General features: G+C 39.7%; 1 protein-coding gene across 1 annotated transcript in view; it reads left to right on the forward strand.

Annotated features, from left to right (window-relative positions):
• The window catches only part of ARFGEF1 (ADP ribosylation factor guanine nucleotide exchange factor 1), a 119,927-nt gene that overhangs the window by 94,391 nt on the left and 7,921 nt on the right, over nt 1-17,615 (forward strand). Inside the window, exons 24-34 of the mRNA XM_060202294.1 lie at nt 3,243-3,283; nt 3,373-3,542; nt 4,977-5,128; nt 5,566-5,738; nt 6,199-6,359; nt 7,272-7,402; nt 10,039-10,168; nt 11,095-11,230; nt 11,311-11,449; nt 12,614-12,686; nt 13,859-13,991. Of these exons, the coding sequence (XP_060058277.1) occupies nt 3,243-3,283; nt 3,373-3,542; nt 4,977-5,128; nt 5,566-5,738; nt 6,199-6,359; nt 7,272-7,402; nt 10,039-10,168; nt 11,095-11,230; nt 11,311-11,449; nt 12,614-12,686; nt 13,859-13,991 (1,439 nt within the window). The remainder of the gene's footprint in view (nt 1-3,242; nt 3,284-3,372; nt 3,543-4,976; nt 5,129-5,565; nt 5,739-6,198; nt 6,360-7,271; nt 7,403-10,038; nt 10,169-11,094; nt 11,231-11,310; nt 11,450-12,613; nt 12,687-13,858; nt 13,992-17,615) is intronic.

Here is a 17,615-nt window from a genome sequence, read left to right on the forward strand (position 1 = left end):
AATTTACATTTTATGTATAACTTCTTTTTCCTTAATTTACTTATATGACCATGCCCAGTTGTGGTTTATTTATCTAACTATTCTTTATTAGAGGCAGACATGTCACTCATTTAAATAACTGAAATCTACCTCTGGCCAGTAGGATAGCTTACTCAGGAGGGTGCCTTCTTTGCCATGGGTGCCGCCAGGTTCAAGTCTGACTCCCTACTGCACCAGAGAAAGCTTCTATGCTGTGGTGTCTTTCCCTTTCTCCCCCCTTCTCCCTACCCGAAAATATTGTCCCAGAGTGGTAAAGCCCTGGAACTGAAGGGAGAGAGGGAGGGAGAAAAAAGCCCTTTCTGTGTAAAGAATTTGTTATTTCAGAGGAGTCTCAGCAGAAATTGTATTTGCATTTATTCTCTCAAACTCATCACTAGATACTTACACAAACATAAATTGAAAGTCCAATTTGATAAGAAACCTGACTATTTAAGCTTAAGCTTTAAGTGAAAGTATAAGTTACATCCTTGATTTGTTATATTCTCCTTGGGCGGTGCATTTTACCTCCTCATTAAATTTATTTCCGAATATCTGAATGTATTCTCTTCTCTGATATTCTCACACTAGTCTGTAATCTAACTAAGGTAACTCTTGACAGTCAAGAGTAAAGTGAGAATATTAACAGGCATCAACCTGACATTTCTTGTTCTTATAAGCAAATGGAAATTTTATACAATTTTTTCATCATTATCTTTATTTGCTTATTGGATAGAGACAGCCAGAAATTGACAGGAGGGGGGAGACGAAGAGGGAGAGAGACAGGCGCCTGCAACACTGCTTCACTCATGAAGCTTTCCCCGGGCTGGGGGCTGGCAGCTCGAGCCCAGGTCCTTGTGCATTGTGGCATGTGCTCAAGCAGGTGCGCCATGAAATTTCCCAAGCCCTTTAAAGTTAGTGTTATTTATTTATTCAGGACAGAGGTGGAAGGAGGAGATAGGGGGGCCCAGGGAGAGGGACCTGCAGTCCTGTTCACTGTGAAGCTTTCCCTCTGTGGGTGGGGACCAGGGGCTGAACCTAGGTCTTCGCGCGTTGTGATGTGTGTGCCCTTCCAAGTGCACCACTGCCTGGCCCCCTCAAATGAAATAATTTCCCTGTCTTTAGATCTATTGTTCTGAATAGTCTGTTGCAATAAATATAAGACTAAACATGATAATAGATTAAAAAATGGAGCAAAAGAACTTTAAACTGCATGCAGCACACACGTAAGAGTAAATTACTCTAAACATTTTCACAGTGAAAATGTGTGGTGACTTTTTATTTTTCCTGAGTGACAGAGACTTCCAAAATCTAGTACGGGCCTAGTATAAAACTAGAACTTAAAAAAGATGTCCCTTTATCACAGGCTCAGATTATTTTGTTAATTTTAAGCTGTTCTTTTTTTTTTTTTTCCGTCTTGATTTTGTTACTCATTCGCAATGACACTGAGGTTAAATAATAGTGATACATACAGAAAAATTAGATTTTGTTTGTAGGAAATAACTAGAGTATATTTTAAATGTTTTAATTGGTTTTTACTTGGGTGAGTAGCTTTTAGAAAAGTCCTTAAAAGAGAATCGACTCTGGAGTATGCTTATCCTGGCTTAAATCTTTTTTTTTTAAATTTTTAAAAAAATATTTATTTAATTTATTTATTCCCTTTGTTGCCCTTGTTGTTTTATTGTTGTAATTATTATTGTTGTTGTCGTTGTTGGATAGGACAGAGAGAAATGGAGAGAGGAGGGGAAGACAGAGAGGGGGAGAGAAAGACAGACACCTGCAGACCTGCTTCACCGCCTGTGAAGCGACTCCCCTGCAGGTGGGGAGCCGGGGCTCGAACTGGGATCCTTATGCCGGTCCTTGTGCTTTGCGCCACCTGCGCTTAACCCTCTGCTCTACAGCCCGACTCCCGCTTAAATCTTTTTTAAAAAAATTTTTATTGGGGGCCAGGCAATGGCATACCTAGTTAAGCACACACATTACAGGGTACAAGGGCTGAGGTTCAAGCCCCTGATCCTCTCCTAAAGGGCTGCAGGTGTCTTTATCTCTTTCCCTCTACCTGCTCCTCTTCTCTCAATTTCTCTCTGTCTCTATAAAAAATGAAACAATTTAAAAAATGTTTACTAATTCAACGAGATGGACACCAGAGCTGTGATCAGCATATGTGACGACCCTGTGGCCTCACACATGCAAGTCCCTTGTCCACCTGCTGAGCCAGTTTCACTGCCGGATTTGAAATGACTCTAGCATTTACTAGTTGTGTGACTCTGAGGAAGTTACTAAATATGTTGTTTCTCCATTCTTTGTTTATAAAATTGAGAGGATAGTTATCCATATGTCACAAGACATTTGTGATTATCACGTGAATGGGTAATCTTCGCCCCCCCTCCCGTTTTATAATCCTTAACTCCTACTGCTACTGCAATTACTTTTTTTCCTAAGCTTAGTATATGACATGCCTCTGCCTTAGGTTTTCTTTTTCAATCATACAGATCCCGTGGAATACATTTTAAATTTAGGAATGTTACTTTTATCCTAAAAGTCCCAGGAAATATTTTGGTTACAAATTGAGAGCACAGGTAGAAATAGAGACATTGAAAAAGCTATTATGTTTATGCTGAAATATTTTCTGAAACTTTGAAATACAATAAAGTAGTTCAGTGGAAGATTAGCAGAGGTAAAAACAGAATAGCGTATCTCAACTCTAGGCATTTGAATAACCTCAAAAAAATGGTGGGTTCGCCTTTTACTCATTAATTTGTTTTAAACTATTTGCAAGGTTTCATGAAGGTTATTTGTAAATTTAATTTATTGTAAATGAGTTTTCAAAGAGAATATAATTACTTGTAAAAATAAGTAGAATTTTCTGCTCCAGTTTGAAAACATGTCTAGTGACAGCAGATAGGAAAAGTTGGAAAACTCTTCTGTTTTGTAACATGCCATTTATTCATTTTATAAATCAATGTTTTCCTTCTTAGCCTCGTGATATACTTATTAATGACTATAAATCTGCCAGTAAAAGTGAAAAATACATTCTTACTCTAATATTACTGAATATAAAGAAGATAAATAGCCAAAATGCTTTTTGATGAACTATATGATAAAAAATACACTTGATTTTTCTTCCCTTATAATAGATAATTGTAGCTAGTACTCCAAACTGTTTTAAGTTGATGTAACAGAAGTGGGTTGTTAGAATTTTTTTAATCTGATTTTTTTTTCTTTAGAATATTTACAGGATCTACAAGGCTAGATGGAAATGCTATTGGTAAGTATGTATAATTATTCCACCTATAAATTGTCTTTTGGCCAAAAGAACTTGAAAGTTAGTCTAAAAAACACACATTTGTATTTTAGTGGATTTTGTCCGTTGGCTTTGTGCTGTGTCTATGGATGAATTACTTTCCACTACACATCCAAGAATGTTTAGTCTACAAAAAATAGTAGAAATATCGTATTACAACATGGGAAGAATAAGATTGCAGTGGTCTCGAATTTGGGAAGTTATTGGCGATCATTTTAATAAGGTACTTGAATGATTATAGAATTCTATATTTCTAATACCGTTTGTTGTTTAGAATTTTGTTATCATAGTCTAAAAAATGTTCTTTTCTAAGCATTGTTATAGTTACATTCAGAAATGCTTTTTTTTTATTTTAATTTTTAAAAAGGAAACACATAGGACAAAAACCATAGGATAAGAAGGGGTACAACTCAAGTTCAAGCCTGCATTGAGGGAAGCTTCAGTGCTTTGTCTCCTCTCTCTCCCTCTCTCTCTCTCTCTCTCTCTCTCTGCCTCACTATCTCTCTCTGGAAAAGATACGATTGCTTTAGGGTTAGTCAGCCATCCAGTAGAGCACACACATTATCATGAGAAGCCATGTGTGAGTCTCTGGTCTCCACCTGCAGGGAGAAATTAACGAGCGGTGAAGCGGGGCTGCAGTTGTTTTCACCACTCCCTCTCCCTCTCTGTCTCTGTTAAGAAATACATATTTGGGGGGCCAGGTGGTAGTGCAGAGGGGTAAGCACACATGGCAAGAAACTCAAGAACTGGCATAAAGATCCCAGTTTGAGCCCCCAGCTCCCCACCTGCAGAGGGGTCACTTCACAGGTGGTGAAGCACGTCTACAGGTGTCTGTCTTTCCCCCTCTGTCTTCCCCTCCTCTCTCCATTTCTCTCTGTCCTATCCAACAGCAATAGCAACAAGGTCAGCAAAATGGGAAAAATGGCTTCCAGGAGCAGTAGATGCGTAGTGCAGGCACCAAGCCCCAGCGATAATCCTAGAGGCATATATATATATATATATATATATATATATATATATCTGAAAAATTTTTAGTGAAAAATGATTACTCTCCTTAAAGCATGTCTCACCATGTTCAATGTATGCAGGGGGGATGCTATGGCAACAGAGAAAGCTTCTTTTTGAAATTTTTTTTTTTCTTTTTAATCATTTTATTATTGGATAGAGACAGAGAGAAATTGGGAGGGGGTAGAGAGAGGGAAAGAGACAGAGAGACACCTGCAGCCCTGCTTCACCTATCATGACAGCTTTCCCCCCAGCAGGTGGGGACCAGGGGCTTGAACCCAGTTCCTTGCTCATTGTAATGTGTGCACTTAACCAGGTGTGCTACCACCTGGCCCCCAGAGGCAACTTCTGTGCTATCTCCCCCTCCATTGTTTTTCTACTTGAATGAAAAAAGTGTCCCAGAGTGCTAAAATGTCATATGCATGATACCATGTTTCCACAAAATAAAACAAACAAAAAACGAGATTGCTCTAGATTTTAAGAGCTTAATTTAAATGTGATTGTCTTGTTGAGAAATACTATCGGCACATGCCTTTGCAGAGAATTGTAAGTTTATTGATTTATGTTTTATGTAACTTTATAGAACAAAATTTTAAGAATTTTGGGTCTTAACTACTGGCATTAGTATCCTTTGTCTCTGTTGCCATTGCAGGTTGGCTGTAATCCTAATGAAGATGTAGCTATTTTTGCAGTAGACTCCTTGAGGCAGTTATCAATGAAGTTCTTAGAGAAGGGGGAGCTTGCTAATTTCAGATTCCAGAAGGATTTCTTAAGACCTTTTGAACATATAATGAAACGGAACAGGTACTATGTTTGTTGAACATATAATGAAATGGAACAGGTACTATGTTTGTTGCACATATAATGAAACGGAACAGGTACCATGTTTGTTGAACATATAATGAAACGGAACAGGTACCGTGTTTGTTGAACATATAATGAAACGGAACAGGTACCGTGTTTGTTGAACGTATAATGAAACGGAACAGGTACCATGTTTGTTAAACATATAATGAAACGGAACAGGTACTATGTTTGTTGAACATACAATGAAACGGAACAGGTACTGTGTTTGTTGAACGTATAATGAAACGGAACAGGTACCATGTTTGTTGAATCGCTGAATACGGGGCAGGGGACACACTAACTTCCACTCTAGGGGTTGGGAGGAGCCACAGAGCAAACGGGGAAATGCACGACTTACTGGTGTGGCTGTTAAAGCAGTTGTGTTTTTATTTTAGGTCTCCAACAATTCGAGACATGGTTGTACGGTGTATAGCACAAATGGTTAACTCTCAGGCTGCTAACATTCGGTCTGGATGGAAGAACATTTTCTCAGTATTTCACTTAGCCGCATCTGATCAAGATGAAAGCATAGTGGAGCTTGCCTTCCAGACAACAGGGCACATTGTCAGTGAGTATCTCTGCGCTGTGTTCAAGTGAAAACCAACTTGATTGTGCTCCAGCAAAGCATTTTGTTTGCCAAGTTTTGTGTATAGAGTCAGTGTAAATAGTTACAATGGTGTTGCTATAAAAGTTAACATTTACTAAACCGCTGCTCTATGGCAAATATATAAGCGATTTCATATTTTCTTCAGTCTTCACACCTTCTGAAAGATGTGTCTTTATCATCTCCCTAACTACCACCACCCACCCCTGCCACCGCTGGGACTTCATTGCTATCGATGAACCTTTTCAGAGAGGGAGGGAGAGACTCCACAGCACCAAAGTTTTTTGCAGTGTGGGAAGTTCTCTTGTGTGGTGTACCAGGGGCTTGAACTTAGATTGCACGCATGGTAAAGCAGATGTATTTTTATTTTGGCACATTGTGAATAATTGAAATTGTATCATTATTTTCATGTTTTCTTCTTTAGCCCTCGTGTTTGAAAAACACTTTCCAGCGACCATTGATTCTTTCCAGGATGCAGTCAAGTGTCTGTCTGAATTTGCGTGCAATGCAGCTTTCCCAGACACAAGTATGGAAGCAATCCGGCTTATTCGCCACTGTGCAAAATATGTGTCTGATAGACCCCAGGTATAGCGTCATTTAGTAAACAAATTATTGCTGAGTAATTCCAGTCTGAAATTTAAGTTTATTTGGGAATTGAAGAAGTCTGAAGCATTTTTTTAAACCCCAAATTATCTAAAGCCAATTCTGGATGATACTGATTTGTAAAATAGCCAGATTTATTGAGTATGTCGGGTACTTTTGTGTTTGATTTTTATTAACTAATTCCTTTCACAGCTTTATGGGATATAGTGTTGTAGCTTTACATAGAAAAATTGAGCTACAGAGAACTTTTAAAATATGGCCACAGGTATAGGACTAACAGTGGAGACCAAGGGTTGAGAACCCAAGATTGTTCTTCAGCCCTAAGATGATTCTTTAATTGTTTCTTGCTGGTTCATGCTCTGTCATTACTGTCATTACTGAAGTTGAGGGGGGCTAGCGCTAGCACGGCAGGAAAATGTTGAATTGACAAGTTTGGCTGTCATCTTTAACTTGCATATCTGAGTCTGTCTACGTCAGTATCATAATAGGAAAAGGGACACACAGATATGGTAGTAAGATTTTTTACTACATACTGACAGGAACCTGTGGAGTGGTTTGTACTTTTTCTATACATCGACTCCATTGACTTTTCACTGTGCTTAGTGTGTCCTGACATACAAATGACCTCAAGGGAAGCCTGATTTAATGATATAAAGCACTGATGATGGAGTTGAAACTGAAAAAAAAAGAAAAAAGAAACCAACTTTAGGATTTTATTCCACTACTCTTCACAGGTAGTTCTTAAAAGCTCCATCTTTTAATAAATTACTGTTTTTAAAAAAAAAAAAATCAGCTCAGCTGATTTATAAAGCATTTCAATTTTTTTAAAAAATCAGATGAATAATATACATGTACTATATTTTGCCTAAAGTAAAACTACCTTTTTTCTTAAAGGCTTTCAAGGAATATACAAGTGACGATATGAACGTGGCACCCGAAGATAGGGTGTGGGTGAGAGGATGGTTCCCAATTCTCTTTGAGTTATCCTGTATCATCAATAGATGCAAATTAGATGTAAGAACCAGGTAACAATCAGTATTTGTAATTAAAACTTTGAAAGGTTTATTTTTACTTTAATCACATTAATTTTACTTAACATGAAAACAAGTTTGGTAGTTAAAGGCCATAAGTATTGGAGCAGACAGCTTACCCTTAGGTATAATGTGGTGTTTGATCAGCACTTTAAAAGACTTGAACAGTAAAAATTCTTAGAAACCTCAGTAGGGATGTCGGTTTGATTTGAAGGTCAGAATGAGCTGGATTTCATGTGCACTGACCCCTAGCCATGGGTGATGACATTCAGTTACCAAGAGTCAAAGTTCGTGAGCTCAGGAGATGGTGGAAGAGAATTCCATGTTTTCAGTGTCAGGAATTCTAATGTGCTTCTCCTAGGGGAAGAGTCTATCTCTTCCGTAGGAGTTTATTTTATATGTTGCATATCTTTTTTTTTTTTTTTTTTTTTTGCCTCCAGGATTATCACTGGGACTCAGTGCCAGCACTGCAAATCCACTGCTCCTGGAGGCCATTTTTTCCCCTTTTTTGCCCTTGTTTATCGTTGTTGTGGTTATTATTATTGTTATTCTTGGATAGGACAGAGAGAAATCGAGAGAGGAGGAGAGAAAAACAGACACATGCAGACCTGCTTCACCACCTGTGAAGCTACTCCCCAGGTGGGGAAGTGGGATTGCATATCTTATAAGTCAAAACTATTGTAAAGTTACCACAGAACCAAATGGCCATGTCATTTTACAGTTTTATTTAACAAATACTTGCTTACAACTGTGCAATGACATGTAATAAGTAGGTCTGAGGGCTGCATAGCAGCAACAAACTAGACAGCCTTCCAAAGGGAAAAAAATCTGTATCTTCTAGTGTCAGATACTGATATCTATTTATTTATTTTTTAAATCTTTATTTGTTGAATAGTGACAGTCAAAAACTGAGAGGGAAGGGGGTGATAGGGAGGGAGACAGACACACCTGCAGCACTGCTTCACCACTTGTGAAGCTTTCTCCCTGTAGATGGGGGCCAGGGGCTCAAACCTGGGTCCTTGTGCACTGTAACGTGCGCTCAACCAGGTGTGCCACCACCTGGTCCCTATTTATTTATTTTTAAATTTATTTATTTTGTGAACACCAGTAAGACAGACCAGAACATTGTGCAGTCACATGGGATGCTGATGAGCAAACCTGCAGCCTCGTGTGTGAAAACACGGCTATGCTTGTGAGCCACCAGCCCACCACTCAGAAGACTTGTTCTGGACTACTACCAGACTTTCGGAACTATTAATCTTGTAAACCTAAGGATACTTACATCTCCTGAGTGAAGTAGTAATAGAGAAAAGATAAAACTTAAAAAAATAAATAAATAAATAAACGTTTTTTTTAGTGGTTGATGATTACTTAAGGTATTATTTTTTTATTTCTTTATTGGGAGATTAATGTTTTACAGTCCATAGTAAATACAATAGTTTGTACATGCATAACATTTCTCAGTTTTCTACATAAAAATACAACCCTCACTAGGTCCTCTGTTATCATGTTAAAGGTATTATTTTAAGAGAGGTAATAAAGGATTAGTTAGGCAATATAAAATTTTAGCTTTAACATTTATTTAAAAAATAGGGAGCCTAATAGTAAGGAATCATTCGTTCAACAGATACTCATTATATTCCTCCTAGGTGACAGGACTGTTAATACTTGAGGTAGAGCAAGAAAGACTGAAATGAATCCCTACACACAAGGAACTTAGTATATCTTAGTGGACTGGTTTTGTAAATCCTATTGTTTGAAGAAGTTTATAGTGTTAGCTAAAAACCCCAGTAGTCCTTTGAAAACAGCTTAATGAAAATCTAAGTTTTTTGAGGATTATGTTCCACACCACTAAACTATATCCCCAACCCCTCCAAATCTAATTTTATCCAGTCCTAGATTGCTGTTGGCACCCAAGTGATGATTTTTTCTTAAGTCTGTAATTCCATTTAAATTTTGTGGGGAAAAAAAAAAATTAGTGTGGGATTGGAGGAAGCATAAAGAAAAATTTTAAAGCTAAGGACTTTGAAATTCTTGTCTAAACAACCTGTCCTCAGGAAGGCAGTTTTACAACTGAAAGCATCTTAACACTCAGTATCATACACTAAACTGTATGTAAAGCAAAGATGTTTTGGTTGTGGCTGTTATTGATAGACTGTTGAGATAATTCAGCAGATGGGGCGTGTGTAGTGTATTGCCACGTGTATGGCCCTGGTTCAAGTCCCAGCAACACTTGGGAGGTGCAGTGGTGCAGAGGGAGGCCCTGGGACTGTGTTACCTCCCCCCTCTCTTTTTTCCTCTCTCTGGAAAGATGACAGTATGGTAGAAATGCACATATGCAAGGCCCTGGTTACAAACCAAGTACTTTTCAAAGGCAGTTTAGAATTTTTTCCTGTGGTCCAGGAGATGGTGCAGTAGATTAGATGTTAGACTTAGCATGAGGTCTTAACTTTGGTCCCCAGCGTCACATGTGCCAGAGTGATGCTCTGAGTCTTTCTCTTTCATAAACTTATTTTTTTTTAACTTTGTGAACTATGAAAGCTATTGTAGGAGGGGGGTTTTGATGTGGCAAGTTATTTTTACACTACAGTTTTCATAATTATGCTTTTTGTTTTTAAAAATCATTTCAGGGGGTTAACAGTAATGTTTGAAATAATGAAAACTTATGGCTACACTTATGAAAAGCACTGGTGGCAGGATTTATTTAGAATTGTTTTCAGAATCTTTGATAACATGAAACTGCCAGAACAGCAAACAGAGGTAAGAAAACACAAATGTTTGACATAGTCAAATTAAAATATTTAAAAAGTTCCCAGTTACATTTTAGTATCTCAGAGGACATGGTGGGGGTGGGGGGGGGCAAAGTCCTTTGAGAAAAGTTGTCAAAGCACAGTAATATATTTGTATAATTTTATAAATGAGATGTTGAGGGAAGAATTGAGTTCATGAATTAATTTTCTTATTCTCAGTGTTTTTGTTCCAATTCTAGTTCTTCATTTTAGTGTTACAGCTGTAAGCTTTTCATACTTCTTACTCTGACTTCTCACTCTGAATTGAGTAAAGAATACGTAGGAAAAGCTTTGTTTTAACATTTCACTACATACTACGAAAGTAAAGTATGAATTTCATAAAGTTTGAGAACTTCAAAAGTTCTCATTTTGTGTCTTAGAATTGCATTAGATGCAGGCTTCTCCAGTTGGCCTTTTGTGTATCAGAAAAATGCAGATGAGGAATGGGCTTTATATTGATTGCCTTGTCTAGTGTTTACAATTAATTACATTAAGGAAAGTGAGTTTTATTTCATGCTTAAGTGAAGCCCACTTGGATAAACTCTTATTTTCTCCCATATTTTAATGTTTTCTCACATTCTGGACAAAGCCAGCTATTGTCGCTTGTGCCTGTTCATGCTTGAAAAGTCATCATTTTAATAGCAGAAGTGACAGTGATAGTTTTTTAGTAGTCAAAACCAATAGTGCAGGAAAAATTACTTTACACAAAGGTGACTGGAATATAATGAGGCAAATAGTAATCAATCCATTAGGTTGAGGTAGAGATGCTATTCTAGCAAGAACTGTGAAAAAAGCCTGGATAAATGGATAAGCTTGTGTTTTAGATATTCAGGCCTATTTTTTTAGTTCTGCTAACTGGTGTGATCTGACCTTGATGTAATGACTTCTTGCCCTTAGAAAGCTGAGTGGATGACGACGACTTGTAACCATGCGCTGTATGCGATCTGTGATGTATTCACCCAGTATTTAGAAGTGCTCAGTGATGTGCTTCTGGATGATATTTTCGCCCAGCTGTATTGGTGTGTACAGCAAGGTGGGTCTATGCTGGGTGCGCAGCAGAGAGTGATGACAGAGGCTGATGACGGGTAAACAAATGGCTCTTTTCTTTCCTAGACAATGAGCAGTTAGCGCGATCTGGAACAAACTGTTTGGAGAATGTTGTTATTCTGAATGGTGAAAAATTTACCTTGGAAATCTGGGATAAAACGTGTAACTGCACACTGGATATCTTCAAAACAACTATCCCACATGCGTAAGCTTTTTTACAACTTTACTTATCGTAAGATTTATTATTTATGAAAATGAGAGAGGGCGAGAGAACCAGAGCACCACTCTGCAATACCAAGTCTTGATCTTGATATTTTATGTTTGAGAGTCCAAGGCTTTATCTACTGCATTAACCCCAGGTAGCAGATTTTTATATTACATTTGTATACTGAATGATAAACTTAAAACATCTTAAGTAGGCTTATGAAAATTCACTAGGATAGGACTGTTAGTGAAACTGTTAATCTAGACATTTAGTCATCATAAAATTTTTCTTGACATGAGTTAAATGCATTTGCACTCTATGATCTCATTGTAAATAGCTTAACCAGTGAAAATAGGGTGTCAAATAAAAGGAACGCACCCTAAGGAACAAATCCCTAGATACTAAGTACTACATGACCAGGACACAGTCCTATTTATTGGCATTTGAATGATTTTTACCTTTTAGGAGCATGTTTAATAAGCTCAAGTTACATGGCAAAAATGATCCTCTTGTCTGTATGACTTTTATGTGAAATAGTGGGAATTTTTGCCTGATACTTGTTTCTATTTAGTCTATTAAGCATTTCTTTATAGAAAATATATGTACAGACTTCTTTTCATATTGAAGCGAAATAGTGTTTTCATCGGTCTATCGCATTTCCTGGGAGCTCTGCTTCTCAGAAGCCAGACACGGGCCTGAGTCCTGTTTCACCCAGGCTATTGAACGAGACGGGTCCAGGGTGGGGTGACTGGAGACTTCAGGGCAGCGGTTCGTCGCCTCTCTTATGTGAGATTTAATCTGTTGATGTTGATACATTTAAAAACAGACTTTGAAAGGAGTTCACCAAACCTCACTTTGAAATGAGTTTAATGTTAATACTTAGGAGGGAATTTGAAAACTTGAAACATTTCAGAGAGTGCATAAGACTAAGCAGAGTACTGTGCTAGTTACATTAAATGTTAGCTTTCTGGAAGTATCTTCTTTTCTTTTCTTTTTACTTTCTGCTAGATTTTTTTTTTAAGTAGAAATTTTCTTATAGTAGGCAAAGCAGGAATATGTTGTTTGTGGTATCTTCTTGTGACATTTTTGTGCCTGTGTCAAAACGTGTTGGGTCTGGAATGTCTCACACTCAGTGATAGGCGTCATTTTCGGTATTTTTCAAAGACTCTTAACTTGGCGGCCCACTTCTGGAGACACTGCTCTTCCACCTCCATCTCCTGTGAGTGAAAAACAGCTGGTAAGTTTTAATAAGAAATCATATTTTAAATTATTTTAGATGAGTCTTGCTTTACAAAAAAGTGGCAGAGATCAGATAAATATCTCATCAAGTAGGGCACCTATGTGCACAGCCCAGGTTCAGGCCCAAGCACCACATGGCAGTGTCACAGCCACACCAGGGGAAGTTCCATTACAGTTGTCGACCCCCAACCCCACTGAATGGAAAAAATCAGCCGAACAGTACAACAGATAAACTCACACTCCACAAACTTAAATACAATTTTAAAAAATATTTAATTAATTTATTTACTAGATAGAGACAGATTTTAAGAAGGAGAAGATAGTGAGAGAGAGCCAGTGAGAGAAAATGCAGCCTGGCTTTGCCACTTGGGAAGCTTTCCCTTTACAGGTGGAGCAAGAGGGGGAGGCTTAGATCCAGGGCCTTGAGCATCATAACATTAGGCTCAGCTTGGCTCACCACCATCCAGCCCCTCATAAAGATTTAAAAGATGCATACAAGTCCCAGTGTATATACTGCCCAGGTTAAATATATGAATTTTTTTAAGCTACAGAGAAATTGAGAGAAGAGGGCGTTAGAGAGAGACAGAGACAGAGGCAGAGACACCTGCAGCACTACTTCACTGTTTGTGAAACTTGCCCCATAGGTGGGGACCAGGGGTTTGCAGCCAGATCCCTGCACATTGTAGCATGTGAACTAAACCAGGTGCACCATACCATCTCCGACCCACCCCCGCGGTTAAATTTCCTGATGGTAAATTCTCCAAATGGCTAAAATTTATCTCCATAAGTACTGTTAAGAAATACATTTTTTTTATGTATTATTTTGAATAGAGGAAAGAAATTGAGAAATTGCTCAGCCTCCAACAAAACTTGCAAAAAGTTCCCTGTGTTCATTTAGTCTCTTTGTCAGTGCCTTCTTACTGCTGTCAGTAAACCTTAGCATGTTTGTCTGTCTGATGCCCTGGGGCAGCATCAGGTAGTAGTGTCAGAGAAAGGAAGCTTTGTTTCTTAAAAGCTGTCAGTTCCTTTCTTTAGGCTATCAATTCTTATCATGCATTGAGAATTTTAAAGACTTTTGTCATTGTGTCTAAAATTACATTGTGTAGAGTATCATTTTCATGGGGAAAATACTTTAAACTTTACTTACTATAAGGACTTTTATTTTATTAGGATACGATATCACAGAAATCAGTAGATATCCATGATTCTGTTCAGCCAAGATCTGCAGATAATAGACAGCAAGCACCATTGCCTTCTGCCCCTCCTGTGAATGAAGAAGTTGGCAAAATTAAAACAACAGCAAGTGAGTTATTCTCTTACTAAAAATAAATTATGTGATTTGTTTTACTAGGAAAGGGATGGTAGTTTTATGTTTATTACTAACGAGCACTTGACTTTATTACTGTGCCTCAACTTTGACTCAACTGATAAGTGAATGCTGTCAAGTAGTCAGAAATGCTGCTACTTGAAATACCACCTTCCCCACAATACTTGTAGCTAAAGTTTGTGTCCCTGACAGGAATCTTGCCTCTCCACCACCCTGTGCTTGCCAGCCTCATGTCATTTCTGCAGGTGGGCCTTCTTTGATCCATCTGTGTTTGAGAGTAGGAGGCCAGTGCTTTCTACACAGAAACTCCCAGCTTTCAGAGGAACAGGTCTGCTGTACACTCTGCTGCCCCACACCCTACATTTGATTCCTCTGCTTATCGTCTTCATATAGCCCCCATGTCCACTTGGTCGATTCCAAATTATATTCCTCCATGAGGATAATTTCTGGAACCATCCGTTCCACCCCGGTTCCATGGCTGCCAGTTCTTAGCAACATTGCCTGCCAGATATTCGTCGGGATGCAGCATCATCTAAGTTCATTTCCCACGTCTACGCTCTACCGGGCCTGCCAATATACGCGGATATCTTCGCCCACCCTGTCCAACGCTTGATGTCTCGTCACCCAATCTGGTCCCCTATGCCTACACTGAACTTCTCTGTTCCAGTCTCTTGGAAACAGAGTTGGCAGTCAGCTGAGGTAAAGAACAAACACCTCATCACAGACCCCTGCGAGCGTCAACCCGGCTTTGACCTAGCACGTTATGACTGGGCCCTCCTCAATCGCTATCGAACAGGCCATGGCCGGTGCGCCACTATGTTCCATCGCTGGGGAGCCAGAGACGACCCGAACTGCCCCTGCGGCTCCAGACAGACTATGACCCACATAGTCAACGACTGCCACCTCTCCAGATTCAAAGGAGGTCTCGAAACTTTACATCAGGCTCAACCTGATGCTGTTGACTGGCTACGGAAGAAGGGCAAACGCTAGAAGAAGAAGAATCGTCTTCATTCTTCTCACAAAGAGGAATAACTTTTAGGGGTCAGACGGTAGTGCGGCGGGTTAAGTGCACGTGGCATGAAGCTCAAGGATCGGCGTTAGGACTCCGGTTCAAGCCCCCAGCTCCCCACCTGCAGGGGAGTCACTTCACAGGCGGTGAAGCAGGTCTCCAAGTGTCTGCTTTTCTCTCCCCCTCTGTCTTCCCCTACCCTCTCCATTTCTCTCTGTCCTATCCAACAACGATGGCATCAGTAACAACAACAATAATAACTGCAACAATAATAAAAACAGCAAAGGCAACAAAAGGGGGGAAGCAAATAAGAAAAAAAAAAAAAGAATAGCTTTTACTGTCTCTTACTCAATTTGTCCCACTATGTTGCTAAAGGAAATGTTTACATCTCAGAAAGATTACTTCCTCAAGAAAACAGGACTTAAGTTATGATCTTCTTATTTTTGAGGCTCACCAAAAGTTTTTTTCTTTTTACTTTTTAAAAAATTATCTTTATTAGCTAGAGACAGGCAGAAGTAGAGACGGGGTGACAGAGAGTGAGAGAGACAGAGAGACGCCTGCAACACTGCTTGACAGTGAACAGCTGTATAGCATGCAGCCACCACCTCTGATTCAAAAACATTTTTGTCAACCCAGGAGAAAAACCCATGACATTTATGCTCTCCGCAGCTCAACTGTCTTGTTTTTATGTCTGTAAATTTGCTGTTCTGTACATTGTTTTTAAGTTTTTTTTTTTCACTATTTATTTAATTTGGTAAGACAAAGAGAAAAGTGGGGAGAGAGAGAGGGAGCAGGTGGTCTCAAAACTGGTTAAGTGCACACATTACAGTGTGCAGGGGCCTGGGTTCAAGCCCCTGCCCCTGCCTGCACGAGTAGTGAAGTGAGGCTGCAGGTGTCTTTCAGTCTCTCTCCCTCTTTCTATCTTCCCCACCCTTCTAACTTTCTCATTTTTTCTAACAAACAATAAAAATAAATTAAAATATTTTAACTTGGGAGTCGGGCAGTAGCACAGTGGGTTAAGCGCACAAGGTGTGAAGAGCAAGGACTGGCATAAGGATGCTGGTTCGAGCCCCTGGCTCCCCACCTGCAAGGGAGTCGCTTCATAGGTGGAGAAGCAGGTTTGCAGGTGTCTGTCTTTCTCTCCCCCTCTGTCTTCCCCTCCTCTCTCCATTTCTCTCTGTCCTATCCAACAACAACGACATCAATAATAATTACAATAAAACAACAAGGACAGCAAAAGGGAATAAATAAACATTAAAAAAATATATTTTTTAATTTAATAAAGGGAAACAGACACACCTGCAGCACTTCTTCCCCACTTGTGAAGTTTGCCCCTGGCAAATGGAGGCTTTGGGCTTGAACCCAGGTCCTTGCACATGGTAGCATGTGTGCTTAACCAAGTGTGCCACTGTTCAGCCCTGTACTTTTTTTTTTTAACCTCCAGGGTTATTTGCTGGGGCTTAGTGCCTGCACTATGAATGCATTGCTCCTGGATGCTATTTTTTCCCAATTTGTTGCCCTTGTTTTTTTTTTTTTATCGTTGCTACTGTTACTACTGTTGTTGTTAGTATTATTATTGTTATTGCTGTCAGATAGGACAGAGAGGAGGAGCAGGTAGAGGGGGAGAGACAGACACCTGCAGACCTGCTTCATCTCTTGTGAAGCGATCTCCCCCCCCCCCCCCCAGGTAGGGAGCCAGGGGCTTGAACCGGGATCCTTGAGCCGGTCCTTGTGCTTTGTGCCATGTGCGTTTAACCCGCTGCACCACCACCCGGTGCCCCTGTACTTTTCTTATTAATGGAATCATGCAATATTATATAGCTTTTTTCACTTAACATAATGTTTTCAGGTTCCATCCACATTGTAAAATGGATCTGTAATCCATACCTTGCTATCCTAACCTGAAGGCCAAGTTGCTGCCTTCCCACCAGACATCCTATTCTCTCCTTCCACTTCCCGAGGAAGAGTTCACTCACCCTAGAATGTTGAGCTGGGCAAGGTAGAGCTGCACTCGGCGGAGCCAGAGGAAGAGCAGCTTGGTCACCATGTTTCCAGGAAATCTTTCACTTGGTGGACCAGTGGTTCCTCTGGTCAAGGATTCGAGGAAGGGATCCTCAGCTCTCTCGTGATACCTGATTACCTTGTAAAGTCTAAGAACAGCTGCTGCTTTTCTAGAGAAAAGAACCAAAGCACAGGCCCAAACACTTGGCCCCTCCAAAGAGCAGCTCTCATCCTTTCCAAGCACACCATTCTTCCCCACCTAGTCTCGGCGTAGTTCCTGCCGTTCCCAAGTTCATTTTTTCCTTATTTTCTCCCTGTCTATGGCACGCTATCAAAATAGAACCCTAGCAGTGTCACCTCCTGAGTAGAACTGACCCAGTAGAGAGATACTGTCGCCAAACGTGCTGCGGTGTTAACCCATGAGATCGCGCTTGTAAGAGGCATAGCAGAGGCCCAGCTGCACAGTCCATCGAGTGGAGCCTCATCGTCTAACCTCATTGCACCCACTGAAAGCTCTTGCTGAAGCCGTTGCTATGACGTTGGACAAGCACCTGGCAGTCACCCACTCCCTAGGGATTTAACTAGAAACC

The sequence above is a fragment of the Erinaceus europaeus genome, chromosome 1, assembly GCF_950295315.1.
Source record: "Erinaceus europaeus chromosome 1, mEriEur2.1, whole genome shotgun sequence".
Taxonomy (NCBI): domain Eukaryota; kingdom Metazoa; phylum Chordata; class Mammalia; order Eulipotyphla; family Erinaceidae; genus Erinaceus; species Erinaceus europaeus.